General features: G+C 34.6%; 1 protein-coding gene across 4 annotated transcripts; it reads left to right on the forward strand.

The window, feature by feature from the left end:
- Nucleotides 1–5175: 5175 nt before the first annotated feature.
- On the forward strand, nt 5176–15226 carry LOC127844222 (perlucin-like protein). 4 transcript variants are annotated; one of them, XM_052374285.1, is made up of 7 exons: nt 8453–8478; nt 10647–10731; nt 11371–11462; nt 13610–13709; nt 13881–14019; nt 14706–14807; nt 15139–15226. In XM_052374285.1, exons 2-7 carry the CDS (start codon nt 10671–10673, stop codon nt 15167–15169), a joined length of 525 nt encoding a protein of 174 aa, XP_052230245.1. In that variant the 5' UTR covers nt 8453–8478; nt 10647–10670; the 3' UTR covers nt 15170–15226. The 4 variants fall into 4 exon arrangements, 3 of the variants coding, with proteins under 3 accessions (XP_052230246.1, XP_052230245.1, XP_052230244.1); XM_052374284.1 differs by lacking the exon at nt 8453–8478 and adding an exon at nt 8501–8519 and having other exon boundaries at nt 10630–10731; XR_008032630.1 differs by lacking the exon at nt 8453–8478 and adding an exon at nt 8505–8519 and having other exon boundaries at nt 10630–10727.
- Nucleotides 15227–22687: the final 7461 nt, after the last annotated feature.

Here is a 22687-nt window from a genome sequence, read left to right on the forward strand (position 1 = left end):
TTATAATAAGTTTGAACAAGGCGTATTATAATATTGCTAATTAATACATTTTACACGAATGACAAAACAAAAAAACGAATAAGATTTATCAAGTCGTTTACTTCCCCAAAACATGCCCCCCCCCTGTATTTACAATTTTAGAATTAGAAGTTTTAGGTGAGTAAAGCTTTCCTGGTCCGTGTAGATACCATGTCAACATATACTTATTTTGCATTATCTAACTGAAAATAAGGTTACTTCTAACATTATTGCTTAGGTAAGCTATATGGCCTAAACAGAATGAACTATTTCGGGCCGGATTTCATGTACAGATGATGTTCTACGTGTAAGTCATACGTGTAAGCAGTTTGCTAGTTGTACAGTTCTATATGAAATAGGAGATACTGTTCTAAATGTAAGTCATGCGTGTGCACAGTTTATGCTTGTTGTATATGAAATAGGAGATACTGTTCTACATGTAAGTCTGACGTGTAAGCAGTTTATGCTAGTTGTATATGAAATAGGAGATACTGTTCTAATGTACGTGTAATCAGTTTATGCTGTTTGTTAATGAAATAAGAGTTGATGTTCTACATGTAAGTCACACGTGTAAACAGTTTATGATAGTTGTATATGCAGTAGGAGATAATGTTCTACATGTAAGTCATACGTGTAAGAAGTTTATGCTTGTTGTATATGAAAGCTAAAACTTTGAAGTTTTACGATGAAAGTAAACTATATATATATATATTTTTTATCAAAGACGCGGAAAAAACCTATATGTCTATAGTGTTTAATTTTCCTAATGCCGTTTTTCAATTCTTTTTAAAATTACCTATGGCAAGACATCTGTATTTTCGGTTTTCCTAGGGGTAAGAACTCCACTTTCTGTTTATATTTTCTGCTTTAAACTCGTTACATCTTATTTAACATCATACAATAATACATGTATGTTATGCAGGTATGTATACTTTTATACTAAAATGATTGTTGATTGATCAATATCCATGTTCATAAGAGTAAAATGTTTCAGAAAAAATCTTTAAAAAAAGATTGATGGCCGGCAACTTGGAATTTCTGAGATTCCTTAATTATTCGGTAAGTTTGTCTGAAAACTTGATTAAAGATGCAGTATACCACATCAACAGGAAATATGCAAAAAAATAACAGAAAATCAAAATGTTGTTCAGTTCTAAATCCTTTAAAGTTTCGACAAAACCCGAGTTCATAAATGCTGGACTTATTCGTATCCCACTACATAGAGTGCCCGGCGCAACTCACGCCAGTGCATCGTGTATTTTTTCCCGCAACATCCGGCGAACGTCGTCTGCGTCAAGGTCACTACTGCTATACTCGCGCCACTCGGGCCACACAATGTCGTTCATCCGGAAGTAAATACGCTTATTTAGCTGCTCGCTGGGCCGCAGCTCGTCGCCCTCGTGCCACTGCACGCGGCCCTCCCGGATATGGCGCCAGCTGTGGAGCCGCACAAGCCGCAGCGTCTCTAGCTTGTCTCGCGCGCTCCCGTACTCGCGCAGCTGTAATGATGTCATCTTGTAGAGCGCCTCGTTGATCCTTGGGCAGTGCTTTAAGACATCAGCACCTTCCTCTATGTTTTCTTCCATTTTGCGAAGCAACTCCTGTTTAGTAAAATAGTCCATTTTGTTTTCATATAAATTTATTTCCGGCGTTAAATAATGTTGAAGCTTGTTCGTCTTTAATACATTCAGCAGCTTTTCAAGGGCCACTTTCAATGCTTCAAATACATTGTCCTCAGTGAATTGCATAAGGTCTTCTGTTTCAAACATCCAAAATAGCACGTGTTTGATCATATATGAAGTCAACGCGTGGTGTATCGGGATGTATAACGTTCTATTAATGATTTTCAGGAGAACAAACAGTTTGTATTGTGGTTGGCTCCAACTATCTGTGAGTTTGAGTTCCGACATTGTGAAATGCACTCTCCACTCGAGCTTCCGGTGCTTGCCGTCCGGGCTGCACACCGGAAGCACGTGACACTCCTGCTGACAAACGGCGTCTATTAGCTCCCTTGAGGGCCAGAGGAACTTCCGGGGCCGACTAATCCACTGCTGCAGCAGGAGCTTGGTGCTCACACAGCGTAACAACGGCGTCCGCAGGATTGTGGTTAATTCGCCTCGGACGATGAGATGCATGCCGTTGCCTGTGTCGTTCTTTTGTGCAGGGAAAATGTCAAAACTATCGTCCTTGGATGATGAGAATGTGTGGTTTAGAACATGGCTTTTGTAAAACTCGCTCGAAATATATGTATCTCCATATTTCCTATACTTGAGTAGAGACCTTTTTATTATTGTTTGTCGAAACGAGCCGAGTTGTTTTGCTTTCAAACAGAAATATCCAGGCTGACTGTATTCCTCGTGCATGGAGAACACTGTAAACGACTTTGGGAAACGCATTTCATCGTCCTTGTACACACACACCACGTGTTTATCAACCAGAAGAGTATCGTGCGCGCTCTCATATATGGAGGCGAAACCCTGCGCCATACTTCCGGTGGTCACATGACAGAAGTACATGTCGGCCGAAGTCTCCTGTTCGTCACGGGATCGGTAGACGGCGCGCCGGTGCTGCACCATGCCCGGGCTGTAACCGAGGCTGTCAAGAACACGTGACAAGTTTCTAGACTGCTCGCTCGTGACACTCGTATCTGATGGGAAAACAATAATTGTTGTAGTAGCTCGATATTTATGATGACGTTTTAACACACGCAGTATGATAGTTAAAATGGTCGTCAGCAGGTACCTGTTATTCACACAAAATATCTTTAAAAAAATCATTTATTTTGAATTCCAAAACTAAATAAAAAACACATGTACTAGTTTATTTTCGTCAAAATCTGCTGATATGTAATATCTATCATTTAAAAAAATAAGTTTATTCAGTACGAGATTCTATAATTGATAAATTGTGGTTCAACTTTATAGGGTGTGCATTACCAATGTAATTTAAAAAGCAATATGTTTTTAAATGATAATTTAAAGGTTTATTTTGTGTATTTTTAAGAAAAATAATTACATACCTTTTGATGGTGTTGTTCCCATTTTCATCGGTAAATTAGTAATTACATATCGTGCGCATTTTACTTTGTATAAAGAGTTTGTGGTATGTTTGTTTCTTCTCGCTGCTTTATAATAAGGGCATTGATTATGGATTTAACCCTTAAGGAGATTGTTTATTGACGAACTTATAGGAGGATTAATATTAGGCCGATTAGCATACTCGGCAGGCGTATGCATTTAGTATTGAATTACGTTTAATTAAACAAAACTAAATTAAAAACTAAAAGAGTAGAGCAGACACAGTTCTAACGACCTTAATCACTAGAACGGATCACTTGGAAAACTGGGCTTAATGCATGAGCGTATAGCTGTATACCTCGATAAGCCTCTGCAGTCCTACACAGGCTAATCAGGGATGACACTTTCCGCCTAGACTGGATTAGTGTTAAGAAGATACTGCCTTTAAATGAAAAAAACAACAAACGCACATGCATTAAGTTTAGTTTTTCCAGAACGATGCTCATTTGATTAAAATTGAGGCAGACTGCTAGATCGAATGCAATAGCAAAATATCAGGTTCAGTGAATATCCCAAAATTGTCACATGTATTTTGTAATCTACACGCCACACGGTAAAAGGAACGTTAGATTACTTGCATAGGTTGATATAATATCAACACATTAGATGTACTAACGTGGGAGCTACCGATTGTGCATCCGTCCGTCCGAGCTTGTCTGGTCTTTAACTTCATTATACATCGTGCAATTTTCGTGTGTAGTATCCGTGTCCCTTTCTCAAAGCCACAGGTATCACAGGTAAAATTGTGGCATAATCCAGCTGTATCTGCTTCGTTCATCATATTAGTTTAAAAAACATTGGTATATGTTCATCTTTAAGTAACGACATGTATTTGCAAGGCATTTGTTCCTAGCCCAGAGGTCAAGGCCAATTCTCAAAATACGGCCAATATACAGCTTTTGCAGACTTAAATTACTTGAATGGTAAATATAAATTACTTTTCTCATATTCTCACCGTGTTGAGAAGCAATTTTATCCGTGACGCCTGTGTTACAAGGTAATGGTCATACATATTTTTAAATAAATACAAAATGGTTAAAGTAGTATTGACAACAGGGCTCGAGACCCTTAAGTTGTCTGACTTGAACAACACAATTGTTAAATGCCTATGGGTAGTTTTCAATCGGGATCAATGGTAAATTTCATAATGAAAATTATTTTATTTCATCATACATTATTTAGAAGGTCACTTCAATAAAATGATTTTAATATATAAATATTTTTAATCATTAAGGCTAATAGTAAGTATGCTCTAATTTCTGAACTTTGACCCAAATAAATATCAAATGTATGGTGGCATCGAACTCCATTTCTATGACCATTTAAGGTTCGAAATAGAGTACGATACTAACATATTTTATGTTAAAAACATTTTCTTTCGCGAACCTTATGTAGTTATCATATGTGTTTTTGGGCGATATACAACTACACTGAAAGAAAGTTAATCTTTAATCATAAACATAGCGTAAAGACAATACACTCCACAAAGAATTGCTTACTCGTCCACATTAGTCCTTTATAACATATGGAGCTTTGGTCGTACTGTGTGCAATCGATTTTACCGTAGAAGATTTGGTTGATGCAAGACCAGAACTACTGCATAGTGATGACGATGGTGATGTGCTCAAAAACTTGAGTTCGGATAAAGGTACTGTGATTACATTGTGTGTACAGGTAGCTTACCTGTCGACTTTAATTTAAGAAGATGATGATGATGGTGGTGGTGGTGGTGATGATAATAATAATGTTGATGATTACAATGATAATGAAAATGTTGATTATAATAATGATGCTTATGGAGCTGATGATGAAGAAGCTGCTGCTGGTGCTGCTGCTGCTGCTGATGATGATGATGATGTTGATGATGATGATGCATATGATAATGATACATGTGTTGGTTTGTATGATAATGATGCTGATGATGATGCAAACAATAATGGTGATAGCGCAGTTATGTTGCAAACACCAATTACTTATTAAGTCGCTATTTCTGTTAACGGCAAAGATAAAATCGCACATGTTACAAATGCGTAGTTTTCCGACCAGTGAACTAATTATTTCACTTTAGCGTTATCATAACCTCAGATTGTACAGAGATCATTGTCAACCATGAAGCCAAGCAATATAGGACTGTTGATTTTGGCACTGCTATCAGCGATTCTATCTTCAGGTAAAATAGCTTTGAATGTGTTTACTCATGTAGCATTAGTTGCTTGCATTCACGTACGGTATAATAGGAAATAAGTTGAAAAATATTTACTATTTTTTATGCCCCCGAAGGAGGGCATATAGTGATCAGACCGTCCGTTCGTCCGTCTGTCTGTCTTTCCGTCACACTTTGCATTTAGGTTTCGCATTTGGGTTTCGAAAAATGCTCATAACTTCTATGTCGCTTCAGATAGCAACTTAATGTTTGGCATGCATGTGTATCTTATAGAGCTGCACATTTTAAGTGATGAAAGGTCATGGTCAAGGTCATGCTTCAAAGGTCAAATATTGGCTTCAAAGCGGCGCAGAAGGGCGCATTGTGTTTCTGACAAACACATCTCTTGTTTATAAATATGATCGAAAAAAAAAAATTGTATTATTGACGTTTCATTGTTCGTCCAATGAGCGAATAAAAACGAATTTTTAAAGCAAGTATTTACGATTTTAATGTCAGCATTTAATTTTCTCAATCTTAAACAAATACTTTAATATGCACGGGTTATTTGAAAGGGACCGCGATTGACGAAAAAAAAAGTTCTAAAATACCGTATTTTTTACAATTGTTAGTTTATATTGATCAAAATATCACGACTGGAATATTACTTTACTCGAACAAAGTTGTTAAGTTTTCATATTTTCAGTATATTCGGTAATAAATTTTACCGGGTACAGGTACCAGGAAACTACCAGGTAGATTGGTCTTCATCGTCACGTGGTAAACCCGGGAATGTAAATTTTGCACGCGTAGTGAATTGTATATATAATATATATATAAAATGATCATTCTACTCGCGTTATTTATAGTGTATATATCGTTATGTCATCTATTTTCGCGATGTACTTTCGATTTCACATCACGAAATTTTATTACCGAATATAGTGAAAATATTAACTTTTTTCAATTAATGTAATAGACCAGTCGTGATATTTTAATCAATTTAGACTTATAATTGTAAAAAATACTGTATTTTAGGACTTTACTTTTTTCGTCAATTGCGGTTGACGGTTCATTTAATAAAATAAATAAACTATCACATAGTGTACCATTAATGAAATGTTGTTCCAATCCAAATTGAAAAACGCCAAGTACGCTCTCATTACGACATGTTTTCTACCGAACGGGTGAAAATTATTTGTACTTGAATCGAATTTTTACTACGTTCATTATCTGGTACCTCATCTTGTAAACTTTAAAGCGGGTATATACGATTTTGTCAAATATTTATGAATTTATATAAACTGTGTAAAAAAAACTTATATATATATATTTCAATATAAATTAAAATAAAAGTTAAGAAGAACATGTGTCGAAAAATGCGAAATAAGCCAGATATTTAATTCTGAAATTGAAAACGGCTGTACAGCCGAATTCGCCAGCATGTATACCATACATGTACGATGTGCATCTAAACTTAGTTTAACGGTTTATTTGAATTCCTGCAACGATATCTATTCATACGACACACGAACACTATCTCCGATCCTAATACAAAGACGAATGCTTCGGTTATTGTAGGAAAATATGTACGTCACTATCGGCTCGGGGCGATAATTTGTCTTTGCTGCATTTATGAAATTCGGCTTTAATGTATAATTTTTCTTGCCTATTTTGTGTTATTGTAACATATTTTATCAATATATTACAATTAAACACATATAAAAATCGTATATACCCGCTTTAAGTCAAGTGTTTTTCATTCATCAATGTTTAATCTATTTGAAAAGACTAAGATTATGACTAAGATAATATATACTCGCTGTAAATCAAAGATGGTCAAGCGATTTTTGTGACCTAGTTTGTATGTCGGATCCGTCTAGTAGGTCATTTAATAGAACGCAGATAGAACCATAGTGTCCATTTATTTCGGGCAAGTCTAGCACATTTAATAAGGCCGAACCGTATAAACCGTATCTAAGTATTCTCTATGTATTCTCTATGTATTCTCTCTGTATTTTCTATGTATTATGTACATCTGCAGTCTTCACAGGCTTATCATGGATGAAGCTTTCCGTCTAGACTGGATTTGTGTTTAGAAGACACTGCACTGCATTTAAATCAAAAACGCACATGCATTAAGTCTAGTTTTCCCAGAAATATGCTCATTTGATTAGACTTGAGTCAGGCTGCTCGATTCAATACAATATAAGGTTCAGTGAATATCCTGATCCAATACAATATAAGGTTCAGTGAATATCCTGATCCAATACAATATAAGGTTCAGTGAATATCCTGATGCAATACAATATAAGGTTCAGTGAATATCCCGAAATTGTCGCATGTGTTGTGCCTGCATAATGTACACGCAACACGGTAAGGAGAATATTACGCTTCTTGCATAGGTCGATATAGATATCAACAAATTTAATTTAATGTACATACGTGGGAGCTTACGTTCGTGTATCCGTCCGTTCGAGCTTGTCTGGTCTTAAAGGGATCTTTTCACGCTTTGGTAAATTGACAAAATTGAAAAAAGTTGTTTCAGATTCGCAAATTTTCGTTTTAGTTATGATATTTGTGAGGAAACAGTAATACTGAACATTTACCATTGTCTAATAGAGCCATTATATGCATCTTTTGACGATTTTAAAACCTAAAAATTATAAAGCGTTGCAACGCGAAACGATTGAATAATTTGGAGAGTTTCTGTTTTTGTCGTTAAATTTTGTGAAACTACGAAGATTGCTTATATAGGGTATAAAATACGTTCAGCATGTGTACTCGGCGGAATAGCTCAGTAGGCTAAAGCGTTTTTACTTCAGGACTCTGGCAGGACATCAGGGGTCACTGGTTCGAAACCTGCTCCGGGCAATGTTCTTTTCCTTTTTTTAATTTTTTTCTTGATTTTTTACTGGAGCTTTTACGATCGAATGTTTACATTTATCAATATAAAGCATTTAATGAATAAGTTTAAAAAATGCCAAAATCTGTGAAAAGGCCCCTTTAAATTCATTATTCATCTTGCAATTTAAAAATAACTTTCAACAAACGTTCTCCTTTTCGTGATGTCTTATCGCGTTTAAGGCCCCTAGCCAAAAAGTCAATGGTCGCAGTTAGTGTTCCGCATATGGTATTGTGGGGCTATAATTTAGCTTGTCAGGACTGTTACCTTATCATTCATCGTGCAATTATAAAATAATACTACACATGTTCACAATGCGGAACTTGTAATATCTTGTAATATCTTTTTCTCTTTCTCAAAGCCCCAGGCATTACTGGTAAAATTGTGTCATAATCCAGCTGTAACTGCTTCGTTCATCATATAAGTTTAAAATACATTGCATTTTTTTTTACAATTTTGGGGCCTCGTGTTAAATGTTAAATGCATGTCTGTCAAAATTACATGGTCGCATATAGGTAAAAAGCAAGGATGTGGACATGATACAGATGGTTTGGACTGTAACTACAATGTAATTGATTCATCAGGTATGTGTTAAATAATTAACACCAACTGTGCGGCATGTGGAGATTACTTGTCGCTCGAAAGACGTGAGTCTCAAGCTAGAAGGGCAAGATCACCCTAAGAGGTCAATTGACAGGTCCAATACAGGCATGATGCAGCTTGTCCGGACAAAATAACATCCTTATTCATTAAAATATTTTCAGTAAATGTTCAAAATGTGAAGTCAGCGTATCAAGCGTCAGCCATGTATCCATAACTTATTGTTCATACTTATAAGTCAATATTTCATTCGGTGATCATCCAGCTTGCTCAGATTGTGTATTCATCCTTCATCGGAAAATTGTCAAAATAACGTGCCGCAAAATTCTATGTTCATCTTTAAGTAACGGCTTGTAATTGCAAGGCAATTATCCCTAGCTCAAAGATCAAGGTCAATGCTCAAATATACAGCTTTTGCAGTGTTAAATTACTTAAACGTTAAATATAAATTACTTTTATCATATTTTCACCGTATTGAGAAGTAATTTTATCCATGACGCATGTGTCCCAAACCCAAAGGTAAAGTCACACACATTTTTAAATGATTGCAGAATGAAAGAATAAGTCTTGATAACAGACTCGAAACCCATAAGTTGTCTGACTTTAACCCCTACATTGTTCAATGCCTATGGGCAATTTACAATTCGGACTAATCGTTAATTTCATAATGATTTGTTTTTGATGAGCTCATCAATAAACTGCGAATGTTAAAATGTAATCCTATACATAACGTAAAGACAATACACTCCACAAAAACTGCTTACTCGTCCACATTAGTTCAATATAACATAAGGTACTTTGGTCATACTGTCTTCGATCGGTTTTACCGTAGAAGATTTGGTTGATGAAAGGCCAGAACTACTGTATAGTGATGATGATGGTGATGTGCTCAAAAACTTGAGTTCTGATGAAGGTACTGTGATGACATTGTGTATGTAGGTAGCTCACCTGTAGACCTTAATTGAAGAAGAAGATAATGGTGGTGGTGGTGATGATAATGATGATTATGCTGCTGCTGGTGATGATAATGATGATGTTGATGATAACAATTATAAAGATAATGTTGATTGTAATGATGATGCTTATGATGCTGATGATGAAGATGCTGCTGCTGCTGCTGATGATGATGCACATGACAATAATTAATGTGGTGGTTGTTATGATGATGATGCTGATGATGATGCAGATAATGATGGTGATGTTGATAGTGTAGTTATGTTGCAAACACGAATTACTTATTAAAGGGGCCTTTTCACAGATTTTGGCATGTATTGAAGTTTGTCATAAATGCTTTATATTCAAAAATGTAAACATCGGATCTAAAAAGCTCCAGTAAAAAATCACGAATAAAATCAAGAAAAAGAAAAAAAGTAACCCGCATCAGGGCTCGAACCACTGACCCCGGAGTCCTGGGGTAAAAGTCTACCACTTAGACCGCTCGGCCATCCGTACTCATACATTGAGGGATGTATTTTATACTTTATATAAGCAATCCTCGTAGTGTCAAAAAAATAACGACAACAACAGAACTCTCCAAATTATTAAATCGTTTTGCGTTGCAACGCTTGATAATTTCCAGGTTTTTAAAAAGATGCATATAATAGCTAATTTAGAGCATAGTAAATGTTCAGTATTACTGTTTCCTCACACATATCATAACTAAAACGAACATTTGCAAATATAAAACAATTTTTTAATTTGGTAAATGTACCAAAACGTGGAAAGGCCCCTTTAAGTCGCTCCAGTCTTTTAACGGCAAAGATAAAAACGCACATGCAAACACGAATTACTTATTAAGTCGCCCCTTTCTTTTATCGCAAAAGATAAAATCGCACATGTTACATATGCGTAGTTTTCCGACCAGTTTATTAATTATTTCACTTTAGCGTTATCATAAACTCAGATTGGAAAGAGATCATTGTCAACCATGAAGCCACGCATTACAGGACTGTCGATTTTTGCACTGCTATCAGCGATTCTATCTGTAGGTAAAATAGCTTTGATAACGTTTACTCATGCAGGACAAGTTTCTTGCATGCACGTAAGGTATAATATGAAATAAGTTTGCATTTGTTTACTCTTTTTAAATATTATCAAAAAAATAAATAGATATAGTATTATTTCCGTTTCATTGTTCAACTAGAAAACCAATAAAACGATTTTTTTAAAGCGAGTATATACGGTTTTAATGTCAGCATTGTAGTATGTCAATCTTAATCAAATACATTAATATGCACGAGTTATTTTAATACAAAGAATAAACTATCTCATAGTGGTACCATTAATGAAATCTTCTAATATAATTCAAAACGCCATGTTAGCTCCGATAACGACATGTTTTCGACTGAACATGTGAAAATTATTACTTGAATCAAATTCTTTCTTCGTTCATTATCTGGTACGTCTTCTTGTTAACTTCAATTCATTTTTTTTCATTCATCAATGTTTAAGTATATACTCGCTTTGAATCAAAGATGGTCATGAGAATTTTGTGTCCCAGTTTGCATGTCCGCCTAGTATGTCATTTAAAAGAGCGCAGATAGGACCACAGTGTCCAGTTATTTCGGGCTAGTCTAGCACAATAGAGCCGCACCGTGTGTTCTACAAACTTTCAATTCACTTTCCAGCGAAAGCAGTCGAATGTCCAGATAACTGGATAACCTTCCATGGCCACTGCTACACATTTAGCATCAATCAGACCAATTGGTTTCATGCCGCCGTGAGTATAATACATCTTATCGCCCCATTGGTACCATGTGTCTTCTTTTTTCAATGTCACGTGGTACCTTTTTGCATTAATGGGTCGTTATATAATAAGATACTCCAACTAGTTTTGAATTCCAATTTAAATACAAACAGTCATCTCATGTAAGTATATACAATTTTATTCTTTTAAAATAATGAGTACCTTGTTATATTCTTTTGTACACATCATGCCAATATTTTGCAACATGATTCCACAGAGAACATAAATTGGTAATATTTTGCATTTGTTTGGATTATAACATACCCTGGACGCGTATTTATGTTATATAAGTGAGCAAACATAACATTTTGAATTAATTCACTTCATTGTGACATTTTCAGTAAAACAGTCAGGGAAGAGATTTCTTCCATTTATCTGATCATTCCGTATGTATGAGCCACGTTGTGAGAAAACTCGGCTTAATGCATGTGCGAAAAGTGTCGTTCTTGATTTGCCAGTGAACTGGGACTCCGGTTTTCCTTGAGACCGACACATATACGTAACATCTTTCGCAATTAATCATGATGCATTTTATACTATTTAAAAGCTTAAACAAATAAGGTTGTTGTTTCAACGTTCATATTAAAAGATGTGTATGAAGGTCCGCCAAACTTGTTTGTTTAACCTTTATTTACCATGTGATAATTATTTCTCGTTTTACAAAGGGTGTTAAATCAAATATATTTTTAATCTCGTTGCAGCATATGTTTTTTTTTATGTTAATGTTTATTTTGCGAATACGATTGAATTTAGGCAAACTTATCAAACTGAACCTGACAAACGAATATAAAGTTAAAAGTTGGCACAAAGAAGATTTGGGTTTGAAGGGTTCGTTGAATCAAGCGACTTTTAAGGTGTATTGGTTATATGATCTTATCCAATCCGGTTTAAATGATTATAACGAAGCATGTCAATGTTGGCCTAACAATTTATATCTTATAATTACTTCCCGATGTAAACGCTATATGTATATTACAGTTATTTACTGAAAGCGGATTTGGTTACAAAATAGTCCTCACTAGCCAATTATAGCATAATGGTATCTTTTTGTTATCGATAACTAGTAATACTATTAATACTATTATATACCAATGTGTCGGTAGCAGGTTATATTATTGCAATTCACTGTAAGTATGATTGTAGCTTGTTATATTACTGTTATTCACTGTAAGTACGATAAAAGATTGGTATATTATTATATTATTGCAAGTCACTGCACGTACGATTATAGCTGGGTATATTATTGCAATTCACTGTTAGTACGATTGTAGCTTGTTATATAATTGTAATTCACTGTAAGTACGACTGAAGTTTGTTATATTACTGTTATTTACTGTAAGTACGATTAAAGCTTGATTTATCATTGTAATTCAATGTAAGTACGATTAAAGCTTGGTATATGATTGCAATTCATTTTAAATACGTTTGTAGCTTGTTATATTATTGCAAATCACTGTGAGTACGCATGTAGCTTGTTACAGTATTGTTATATACTGTAAGTACGATTAAGGTTTGGTATATTATTGCAAGTCACTGAAAGTACGATTGAAGCATGTTATATTATTGTTATTCACTGTACGCACGATTGTTGCTTGTTATATTATTGTTATTCACTATAAGTACGATTAAAGCATGGTATATTATTGCAATTAACTGTAAGCACGATTGCAGCTTGGTATATTATTGTAATTCACTGTAAGTACGAATAAAGCTTGTTATATAATTGCAATTAAATGTAAGTACGATTTCAGCTCGGTGTATTATTGCAATTCACTGTAAGTACGATATTATGTCGTTATATTATTGTAATGCACTGTAAATACGAATAAAGCTTGTAATATTGTTGCAATAGACTGTAAGTACGATTGTAGCTTGTTATATTATTGCAATTCACTGTGAGTACGATTTAGATTGTTATACTATATCATTTTACTCTATGTACGACTCACAATATTACTCACAATATTGCGACATACTGTGCAGTAATTTAGAACATGATACATAGTATGGCTATGCTAGTTGCACGATTTTTTTAATGAAAGGGAATGAATAATGTTTGAAATTAAATTTTAACAGAAAAACAAAACGTTTAAATTTCTTTAATAATTTTACATGCACAGAAAACATGCCATGACCTGGGAGCGCAACTTGTTATCATAGAAACTGACGTGGAAGATGCGTTCCTCAAAACAACCATACAGCACTTACATGCTCATGATGGTATGCACAACAGGAATATAATTACATTTAACTTATTTTTTTTTTATAATCCAAAGTAGAACAGACGCTTTATTATGTTAACTTCATATATATATATATATTTGATGGCTTACATAAATACAAATTATCAAATTATTTCATGGCATACACTATGTTGTGATATGTTTGTAGACCCACAGACAGTTGGCTACTGGACGGGCGCTAACGACCTTGATGTTGAAGGTCACTGGGTATGGGGCTATCCCAGCGATATCGTGGTACGTTATACCGACTGGCACGCGGGGGAACCTAACAATAACTGGGCCGGAAAGTAAGCAATTCAGCGTTTAGATCCATGTTCTAAACATGTTTATCTTCGCTGATGTATTTTGATTAGCTTATTTTTCAAACTTGGACGTCATTATGTCATAGTTCAATTAAACACCATTAGCTCATTTGAAAAGTTACTTTTTAAAATAACACAAAAAGTGATATGCTAGCTGGTTTTCGCTTGCTGAGATAAAACACTCTTAGTGTAATGACGCTATGTTGCTGTCTGTAGTGATTTCATACTGCGCGTTGTTTTGTTTATCTTTTAAAGACACAATAAAGGTAAGAAGCATACTTTAATTTAGGGATCAATACAATTAAACATAAGGAATAAAACTAGGAAATGTTTGTTTTGCTCGTCTCAAACTCCAGAATCGATAGCAAGTCATTCTTTCGGTGTGCTAAACCTGACAATATAAAACATCTCGCTATTCAAGTTTAAAAATATATTTACTAAATATTATGACTACGTATTTACGGGCCTTATTTATTCACAGAAAACATGCCGCCTATATTATAGTCAATTAAAATAGGCCCTTTGAACATATGAATTATGCTAAGAACTTGTTAAATATGAAAGTGAGCAAATATATCTTACTATATAAGAATAAAGCCTTGGATCACTATTTGCTTGGTGAATATGGTTTAAAGTATCACAGCGCCGATATATTAATTTATTACTTCTAGACCCGAGGACTGTGTGGTTCTTTGGGGTCAATTCAACTTTGGATACCAGTGGAATGACCAGACGTGCAGTAATGTTGATTACCATTACATCTGCGAACTAGGGTAGGGTGTAGTTTTGTATGCAATAATAACAGAGTCTTGTCGGCATATTGATTTTTATATAAAAATGAGCGTAGAAAATAGAATATTTAATAATTACTTCATTATGTAGAAAATAATATTTGCCTGGTTCTCCTGAAATAAGGAATGGAGATTATCTCAATTTAAACACAATTTTCAGGATCAATACAAAATTACAAAGTGGAAACACATCATTTTATGTAAACGAGTAAATTACTTAACATATTTATTGACAATAGAATATAATGTCTATATAGTGTCGTGCACACAACATTGGTAGTACCTTACTCGGTGTCACATTATTTTTTTTCAGGCCCGGCTATGAACTTGAAGTGGTGGGGTAGATTTTCTGAAATGTTGACAGAAATTGTACAGAAACAAATAAACATGCCTTTACGTTATTCCTAGATTATTTTCATTCCACATATTCAACAAAATCAAACAAAAAAATGAACAAATACTTTTATATTCATAAAATAATACATACTAAAATTCGACCAATCATCGAAATCAACACATATAGTCTATGTATCCTATGTGAATCCTTAATGTATCATCGATGTATCCTCTATTTATCAACTAAGTATCCCCTGTGTATACTGTATGTATTCTCTATGTATCATCGATGTATCCTGTATTTATCGTCTAAGTATCCCCTGTGTATACACTATGTATCCTCTATGTATCAATATGTACTCACTATGTATCCCCTTTGTATCCTATATGTATCATCTATCTATCCACTTTGTATCCCCTATGTATCCTCTATGAATCCCCTGTGTATCCACTATGTATACTCTATGTATCCACTATGTATCCTCTAAGTAACCACTATATATTCTCTTTGTTTCCTCTATGTATCATCTATCTGTCTACTATGTATCCAATATGCATTCACTATGTATCCCCTATGTATCCTCTATGTATCCTCTATGTATCTACTATTTATCCTCTTTGTATCATCTATGTATCATCTATCTGTCTACTATGTATCCACTATGTATCCCCTATGTATCCACTTTGTATCATCTTTGTATCTACTATATATCCTCTTTGGATCATCTATGTATCATCTATCTGTCCACTATTTCACCTCTATGTATCCCCTATGTATCCTCTATGTACCCTATATATATCTACTATATATCCTCTTTGTATCCTCTATGTATCATCTATCTGTCCACTATGTATCCCCTATGTATCCTCTATGCATCCTCAACATATGCTCTATGTACTCTGTTTCCACTATGTACCATCTACAAGTATATATCCAATATGTATCCTCTATATATCCTTTTTGTATGCTTTATGTATTCTTTATATATCCACTATGTATCCAATATGTATCAACTCTGAATCCGCTATGTATCCACTATTTACCCAATATGTTCCACAATGTATCCTGTATGTCTCCGTTATGTATTCTCTATTAATCCCTTATTTAGTCTTTATTTATCATCTAATTATCCAATATGAACCCTATATTTAAACTATGTGTATCCTCAATGTATCTTGTACGTATCCGCTATGTATCCTCTATGTATCGACGATGTATAAACAATGTATCCTCAATGGATTCCCTATGTTTATATTGTTTTGAACATGTATACTTATGTACTGTATGTCTATTGTATATATTGAATAAACTTATATATTATGTATCCTCTATGAAACCAACTATGTAACCACGTTGTATCTTTTGTGTATCCTGCATGTATCGTGCATGTACCCTCTATGTATCCACTATAAATCCACTATTTAGGAACTATAGTTTCTCTATGGAACCTTTATGAATCCTCTTTTTATCCTCTACGAATCCTTAACGTATCCTCTTTGTATCGTCTATGTGTCCATTTTGTATCATCTTCGTATCCACTATGTAACCCCTATGTATTCTCTTTGCATCGTCTATGTGTCTTCTGTGTATCCTCTATGCATCCACTATGTATCTTATGTATTCACTTGGTATCCTTAATGTTTCCTTTATGTATCCCCTATGTATCCAATATTTATCATCTACGTAACCTTCATGTATCCACTATGTATGCTTTATGTATCTACTATGTATCCACTTTCTATGGATCCTCTATATATCCTCTAGACTGGGGTATATCATCCAAATATCCTCTATATATCCAATATGTACCCTTTATGTATCCGTTATGTATATATGTTTATCCTCTATGTGCCCACTATGTATCCTCTAGATATCCTGTATGTATCTTGCTAATCTATCCAAGCAAACTAAAGCTATGGCGGGGGCAAAAAATTGCGGACAATGCGGAAAATCAGACGAAGTTCATTCTCATAACATCATTCAAGCTTCGTTGAAAAAAAATCTACATTTGTATAATGGTACATTATTGAATGCTTACATAACAATTGTTTAAATATAAGATTTGGATGCAGCTCTGAGATACTAGCTTATTTCAAAGTATCGCCATGGTTTTAATGGACATTTTAATATGTCACACAGAATAAAGGCTTTCAGAATTTCAGAGAAAAAATTGCAAACATACAATTTCACAATATTAGTGTGACAATGTCCGTCGGCTACTTACGTAAATACAAAACAACTACTAAATTAGATCTATAATATTCACTAAACAAAACAAATGTTGAGCCTGTCAGTGCAAAACGTCTCTGTATTATTGACTGGCCAAAATGTGTGATCTTGACCGTCGATGAAGTTGAAAACAAGCACCTTTTATCTAAAGATAACAATATCTAATTGTCCTCTTTTTTTCTTAAAAAGTTATATGCTTTGCACAAGAAAATTTAATAAATGGAAGTTACTCCAAAGTTATCAACAGAATCATGGTTCAAGCATTTGGTGTGAGTGCTCGCTTGGCTGAAGTGGTAAGTACGCGCACTTCTTGGTTTTGTTAAATATTAACGACTGTTCTACGAGCATTTTTATCATTTACATTATCATATGGTATGAGCATTTTTCAAGGATGCAACTGTTCAATAGGTTGAAATAAACATTGGCAATATTCGTAAATCTGTAATTGATATAATTTCTGTCACATTGTGTCAAAGGATCTTTTTTTTCTGCAAAAAACACACACTTAAAAAAAGATATTTAAAAAGAAATTTAATCTGGATTGTTTTCTTCGAAAAACTCTCAATTTGTGGTCTACTTGATTTAAACATTTAGCGGTCGCCCGTTGCACATATGCTCACTTACATAGATTTAAAGGTAAATACAATAAATTACGAATATTTTCTTTAATAGGGCTTCGTTATTTGTTGATGAAGACCTGTTTTGACAAAATTCCGTATTGCAAATTATTGTGGTTTGTGCCAGGCGAACTATCCAAGTACGAGCCAGGTACCAGGTGTCGGGCCTTTTTCAAAATCGATGTGTGAATTTGGAGTGATTGTAACATTTTCTCCGTCACCATTAATACTAGAAAAACTCGAGTGTGAAGGATGAAAGTACTGCAAGTAATGCAAAAGGGGAAAATAACGAAACTAAAAGCAAGTGGCGTGGAAGAGATCAAGCTCGACAACACGAATGACAATTACTTCAAGAGCAGTTGAATGCATACATTATATGTAAGTGCTGCAAAGGCAAGAACAGTAGTGAACTTGACTCTCTGTTCAAACATTTTACAAATTGCACTTATGGATACCTTCATAACTAGCGATTTTCATGAATTCACGCATGTTTAATGTCGACGTGATGTACACATGTAGTACACACACTGGTTTCTCAAGTGAATTTCATGTCTCCCCTTTCCGATAATGATGGGATAAGTTGGATTAAACAACAAAAACAACAAGGCAAAGGTTTTCTGTATTAAATAAGCGGGTCATTGAGACCTATCGTTCTTCTGGCAATATCAATGGGAGTCTAATTTCTAAAGTGACATTAAACGCTGTACATGTTACAAAAGCTGATGTTTTCACTGTCGATGTATACAGAAATGTTGTGAATGGTATTACCATTCAATATAATGGTATTTATCAGATTATTCTTTAGCCATGTAAGTTTTATGCATAAGCACACAGGAGATTCACTCACACACGTTTACCAGAATAATACATTTGAACGACATAGTTGCGTAAAATATCTCGTATGTAAGACAATTTATAAGACTATAAACTAGCCTATTTATTTGGATTTTTTTAAACGGTGTGTTAATGTTCAAAAGATGTACAGCGTTATTTATAGTGTCATATTTGCCGCCGAACTTTCAGAACAGACTTTGTAAATCGGCACTTGTACATGTAAACTACACAATGTTGATTATCAGGATTTTAGTGTTGTCATGTTGTCCTATAACGATGGAGGCTGTCTTCCTGCTGTAGCAGATAGAAAATGGCGACCTCAACTGACTATTCCATGTAACTAAGGTAGTCAGCTTTTGTCTCCCCTCGTGATCTACCTGTATAATAGTGTGGGTGTTGCGTCCACTAATTAGAACCTGGCCTCCATGTGTCACGTGTATATCAGATGGGCCATTTGATTCATGGTCGTTAAAGATAAACAGGACATCACCGCCTCTGGTCAGAGTGAGTAGCTTACTCTGTATAGTTGGTGATGTAGATGATGTGCCCCTTGGAACTCACGGCGCAACTGTGTACTGTAACACAAATTGGATTAATGTTTTTACTTTTAACAAATTTTACTTAATAAAAAAGTAAACTTATTTAGTTTGATGTGTTTTTTCCTATTAGGAACAGGTATCATTTATGTTGATAGTTGAAAAATACAGTGCTAATGTTGGACATGAATGCATGACATTATTAACCTTAACGTTACATATTGGTTTTGAGTTCCATACGAAACTTAACTTAACAGTCAATAGCTAAATATTTAACTTGTTAAATAAAGGCAATAAGGGGCTTAATTACTAAAGGAATTTTTATGTATCTAATAAACTTAGGGAGAAGTCTAAGTTTAATGATAGGTACAATTGAATGATTATGGGGTAATGTAACTCTATAAATACCAAGTGTGCTTTGAGAATATCTAGTTATCATCCGACTGTCTTTAAACAAAGGCAAGTTATCATTATTTGCAGTTACACTAAACGACGATAAATACAACACGCATTACACGTATTACATGTTAGGATTAAGATTGGGGTAATCATTGTAACACATACTGCCAATCGTTGGGGTTTAAACCGGCTTAACGTATCACCGAAGAATCGCACGTCAACAACATCAGTAATCATTAGGCGCGTGCTGCAACGTACCTTTCATACTACATGATGTATTTTCATACAACTTGCAGATAAGATTGCCACTCAGCGTGTACTGTTAAAGTGCCGTACCGGATGTGACATACATGAACAGATCACCCGGGCGGTGGGCAATATCTATGCATGCATGTTGTAAAACAACAGACATGCGTTTCACCAGCCTACTATTTGACGAATTGAACCTCGTGAAGTTTGTTATCATCATCACTCACCGTAACACCCATTATGCTGTTAGTGATTTGACACATTTTACGTGGAAATGCAGTCATGCTGCAGTAGTCGAGAATATTGTATTGCTGATCAAGAAGCTTAACATTCATACATCCTTGACCTGCAGCAATTATATGACCATCGGGCAAAACACAGATAGATGGAAAAACGCCTTTTCTAAAGATATCAAATTCTTTTTTATTAATCTCATGCAGATCTTTCACCGCGAATTTTCGGTTTGGAAAATCTTCAAGATATTTTTCAGACTGCTGAATTGTGTTAAGAAACTTGTGATTGGCTATAAAGGACAGTGCTTTCGTGTTTTGTAAATGTCAAGATTTTTATTTAAGCCAAAAATTCTTTGTCAACTATTTGATGAATTCGTTGGGTTTGGTTTAGGTTATTCAGATGATGTTTGGTGTTTTACAAAATCTAAGGAATAAGAAAGGAAACATCTTCTGTAAGAGGCTTTTACGAGTTAAAACTAATACTTTTAATGCATATGTTTATGGTGAGTTAGGAAAATATCCTCTCTTTATACAGAGATACATACGGATAGTACAATTTTGGTTTAAAATAGCAGCCTCTGATAACATAATTCTCAAAACTGTATATAAAAAACATTGGAGTATCATATTGCGCCAGAGTCTGCCGAAATTGGATTTATGACAACAAGAAATTATTGGGTTATTACGGGTTCAATTATGTCTTTAACAGCGTTCATGATAACAATGTAATTGTTTTAAACTGATTTTAAATCCAGAATTATAGATGCATATAAACACAATTGGTAACTTACACTAGAAGATAGTTCGATGTTAGACATTTATAGAACATTTAAGTCAAATCTTGAATATGAGAATACCCTAGAATTAGTTTCGAAAAATTTAAGATTTTATTTATGCCGATTAAGCTTATCGGTTCGCCCCCTTCGTATACAGACTGGTAGATACACTGGAAACACTATTGCTAGACAATAAATATATTGTCTTTGTTGTAATGCCACGGATATTGAGGACGAATATCATTTTGTATGTTTTTGTTCAACACTTGTTGATATTAGAAAGAAATACATAAATAGTATTTTTATAATTATCCATCTGTTGTTAAGTTTGTACAGCTGCTGCAATCAATCAATAGATCTAAACTAAAACAACTTTGTTTATTTGTGAAGTAATCGTTGAGTATCAGATAGAATTTTTTACACTTGTTTTTTCTGTGAATGTACATGTTGACTTATTTCAATACCAACCACATGTGATGTCGACGATGTACTTTGTGCAATTCAAATAAAATGTCTGTCTGTCTGTCTTCACCATGAGGAGACGGCTGGTGGACGGCTTGTCGTGTGTAGTATCCGTGTCCCTTTCTAAAGGCCCCAGACATCACAGGTTAAATTGTGTCATAATCCAGCTTGTCCGAACTCTATCTGCTTCGTTCATCCGATACTTTTAAAACACATTGTTCACAATTTGGAGACCGCGTGTTGATTGTAAGATGCATGTCTGTCAAAATGTCAAGGTCACATATAGGTAAAAGGAAGAATTTGGGCATGATGCAGATGGTTTTGACTGTAATTATTTGATTCATTAGTTTTTTTTAATAAATAAATTACACCAACTGTGCAGCATGTGGAGATGGCATGTCGCTCGAAAGACGTGATTCCCTAGATAGAAGGGCAAGATTAAGCTAAGAGGTTAAGTGACAGGTCCAATATAGGCATGATGCAGCTTGTCCGGACAAAATAACATCCTCATTCATTAACAATTTTACAGTAACTATTGTGTGACAAGTTGAAGTCAGCGTATCGCGCGTCAGCTGTGTATCCATAGCTTATTGGTCAAGGTCATACTTATAAGTCAATATTTCATTCGGTAATCCTCCAGCTTGTTCAGGTTGAAAATTCATACTTCATCGGAAAATTGCTAAAATAACGTGCCGTAAAATTACATGTTCATCTTTAAGTAACGACGTGTATTTGCAAGGCATTTGTCCCTAGCCCAAAGATCAAGGTCAATACTCAAAATACGGCCATTATACAGCTTTTGCAGACTTAAATTACTCAAACATTGAATTTAAATTACTGTTCTCATATTCTCACCGTGCTGAGAGCATATTTTATCCGTGACGCATGTGTCACAATGTAAAGGTCATACACATTTTTAAATAATTACAGAATGAAAAAAGTAGTTACTGTATTGACAACGGCCTCGAAACCCTTTAGCAGACTGACTTGAACCACACAATTGTTAAATGCTTATGGGTAGTGTTTAATCAATAAGGCTAATAGTAAGTATGCTCTAATTTCTGAACTTTGACCCAAATAAATATCAAATGTATGGTGGCATCGAACTCCATTTCTATGCCCATTTACGGTTCAAAATATATTTCGTACTTTTTATATTCTTCTGTTGATTTTTTTAAGTTTAAACATAT

Source organism: Dreissena polymorpha, chromosome 9 (genome assembly GCF_020536995.1).
Source record: "Dreissena polymorpha isolate Duluth1 chromosome 9, UMN_Dpol_1.0, whole genome shotgun sequence".
Lineage (NCBI taxonomy): Eukaryota > Metazoa > Mollusca > Bivalvia > Myida > Dreissenidae > Dreissena > Dreissena polymorpha.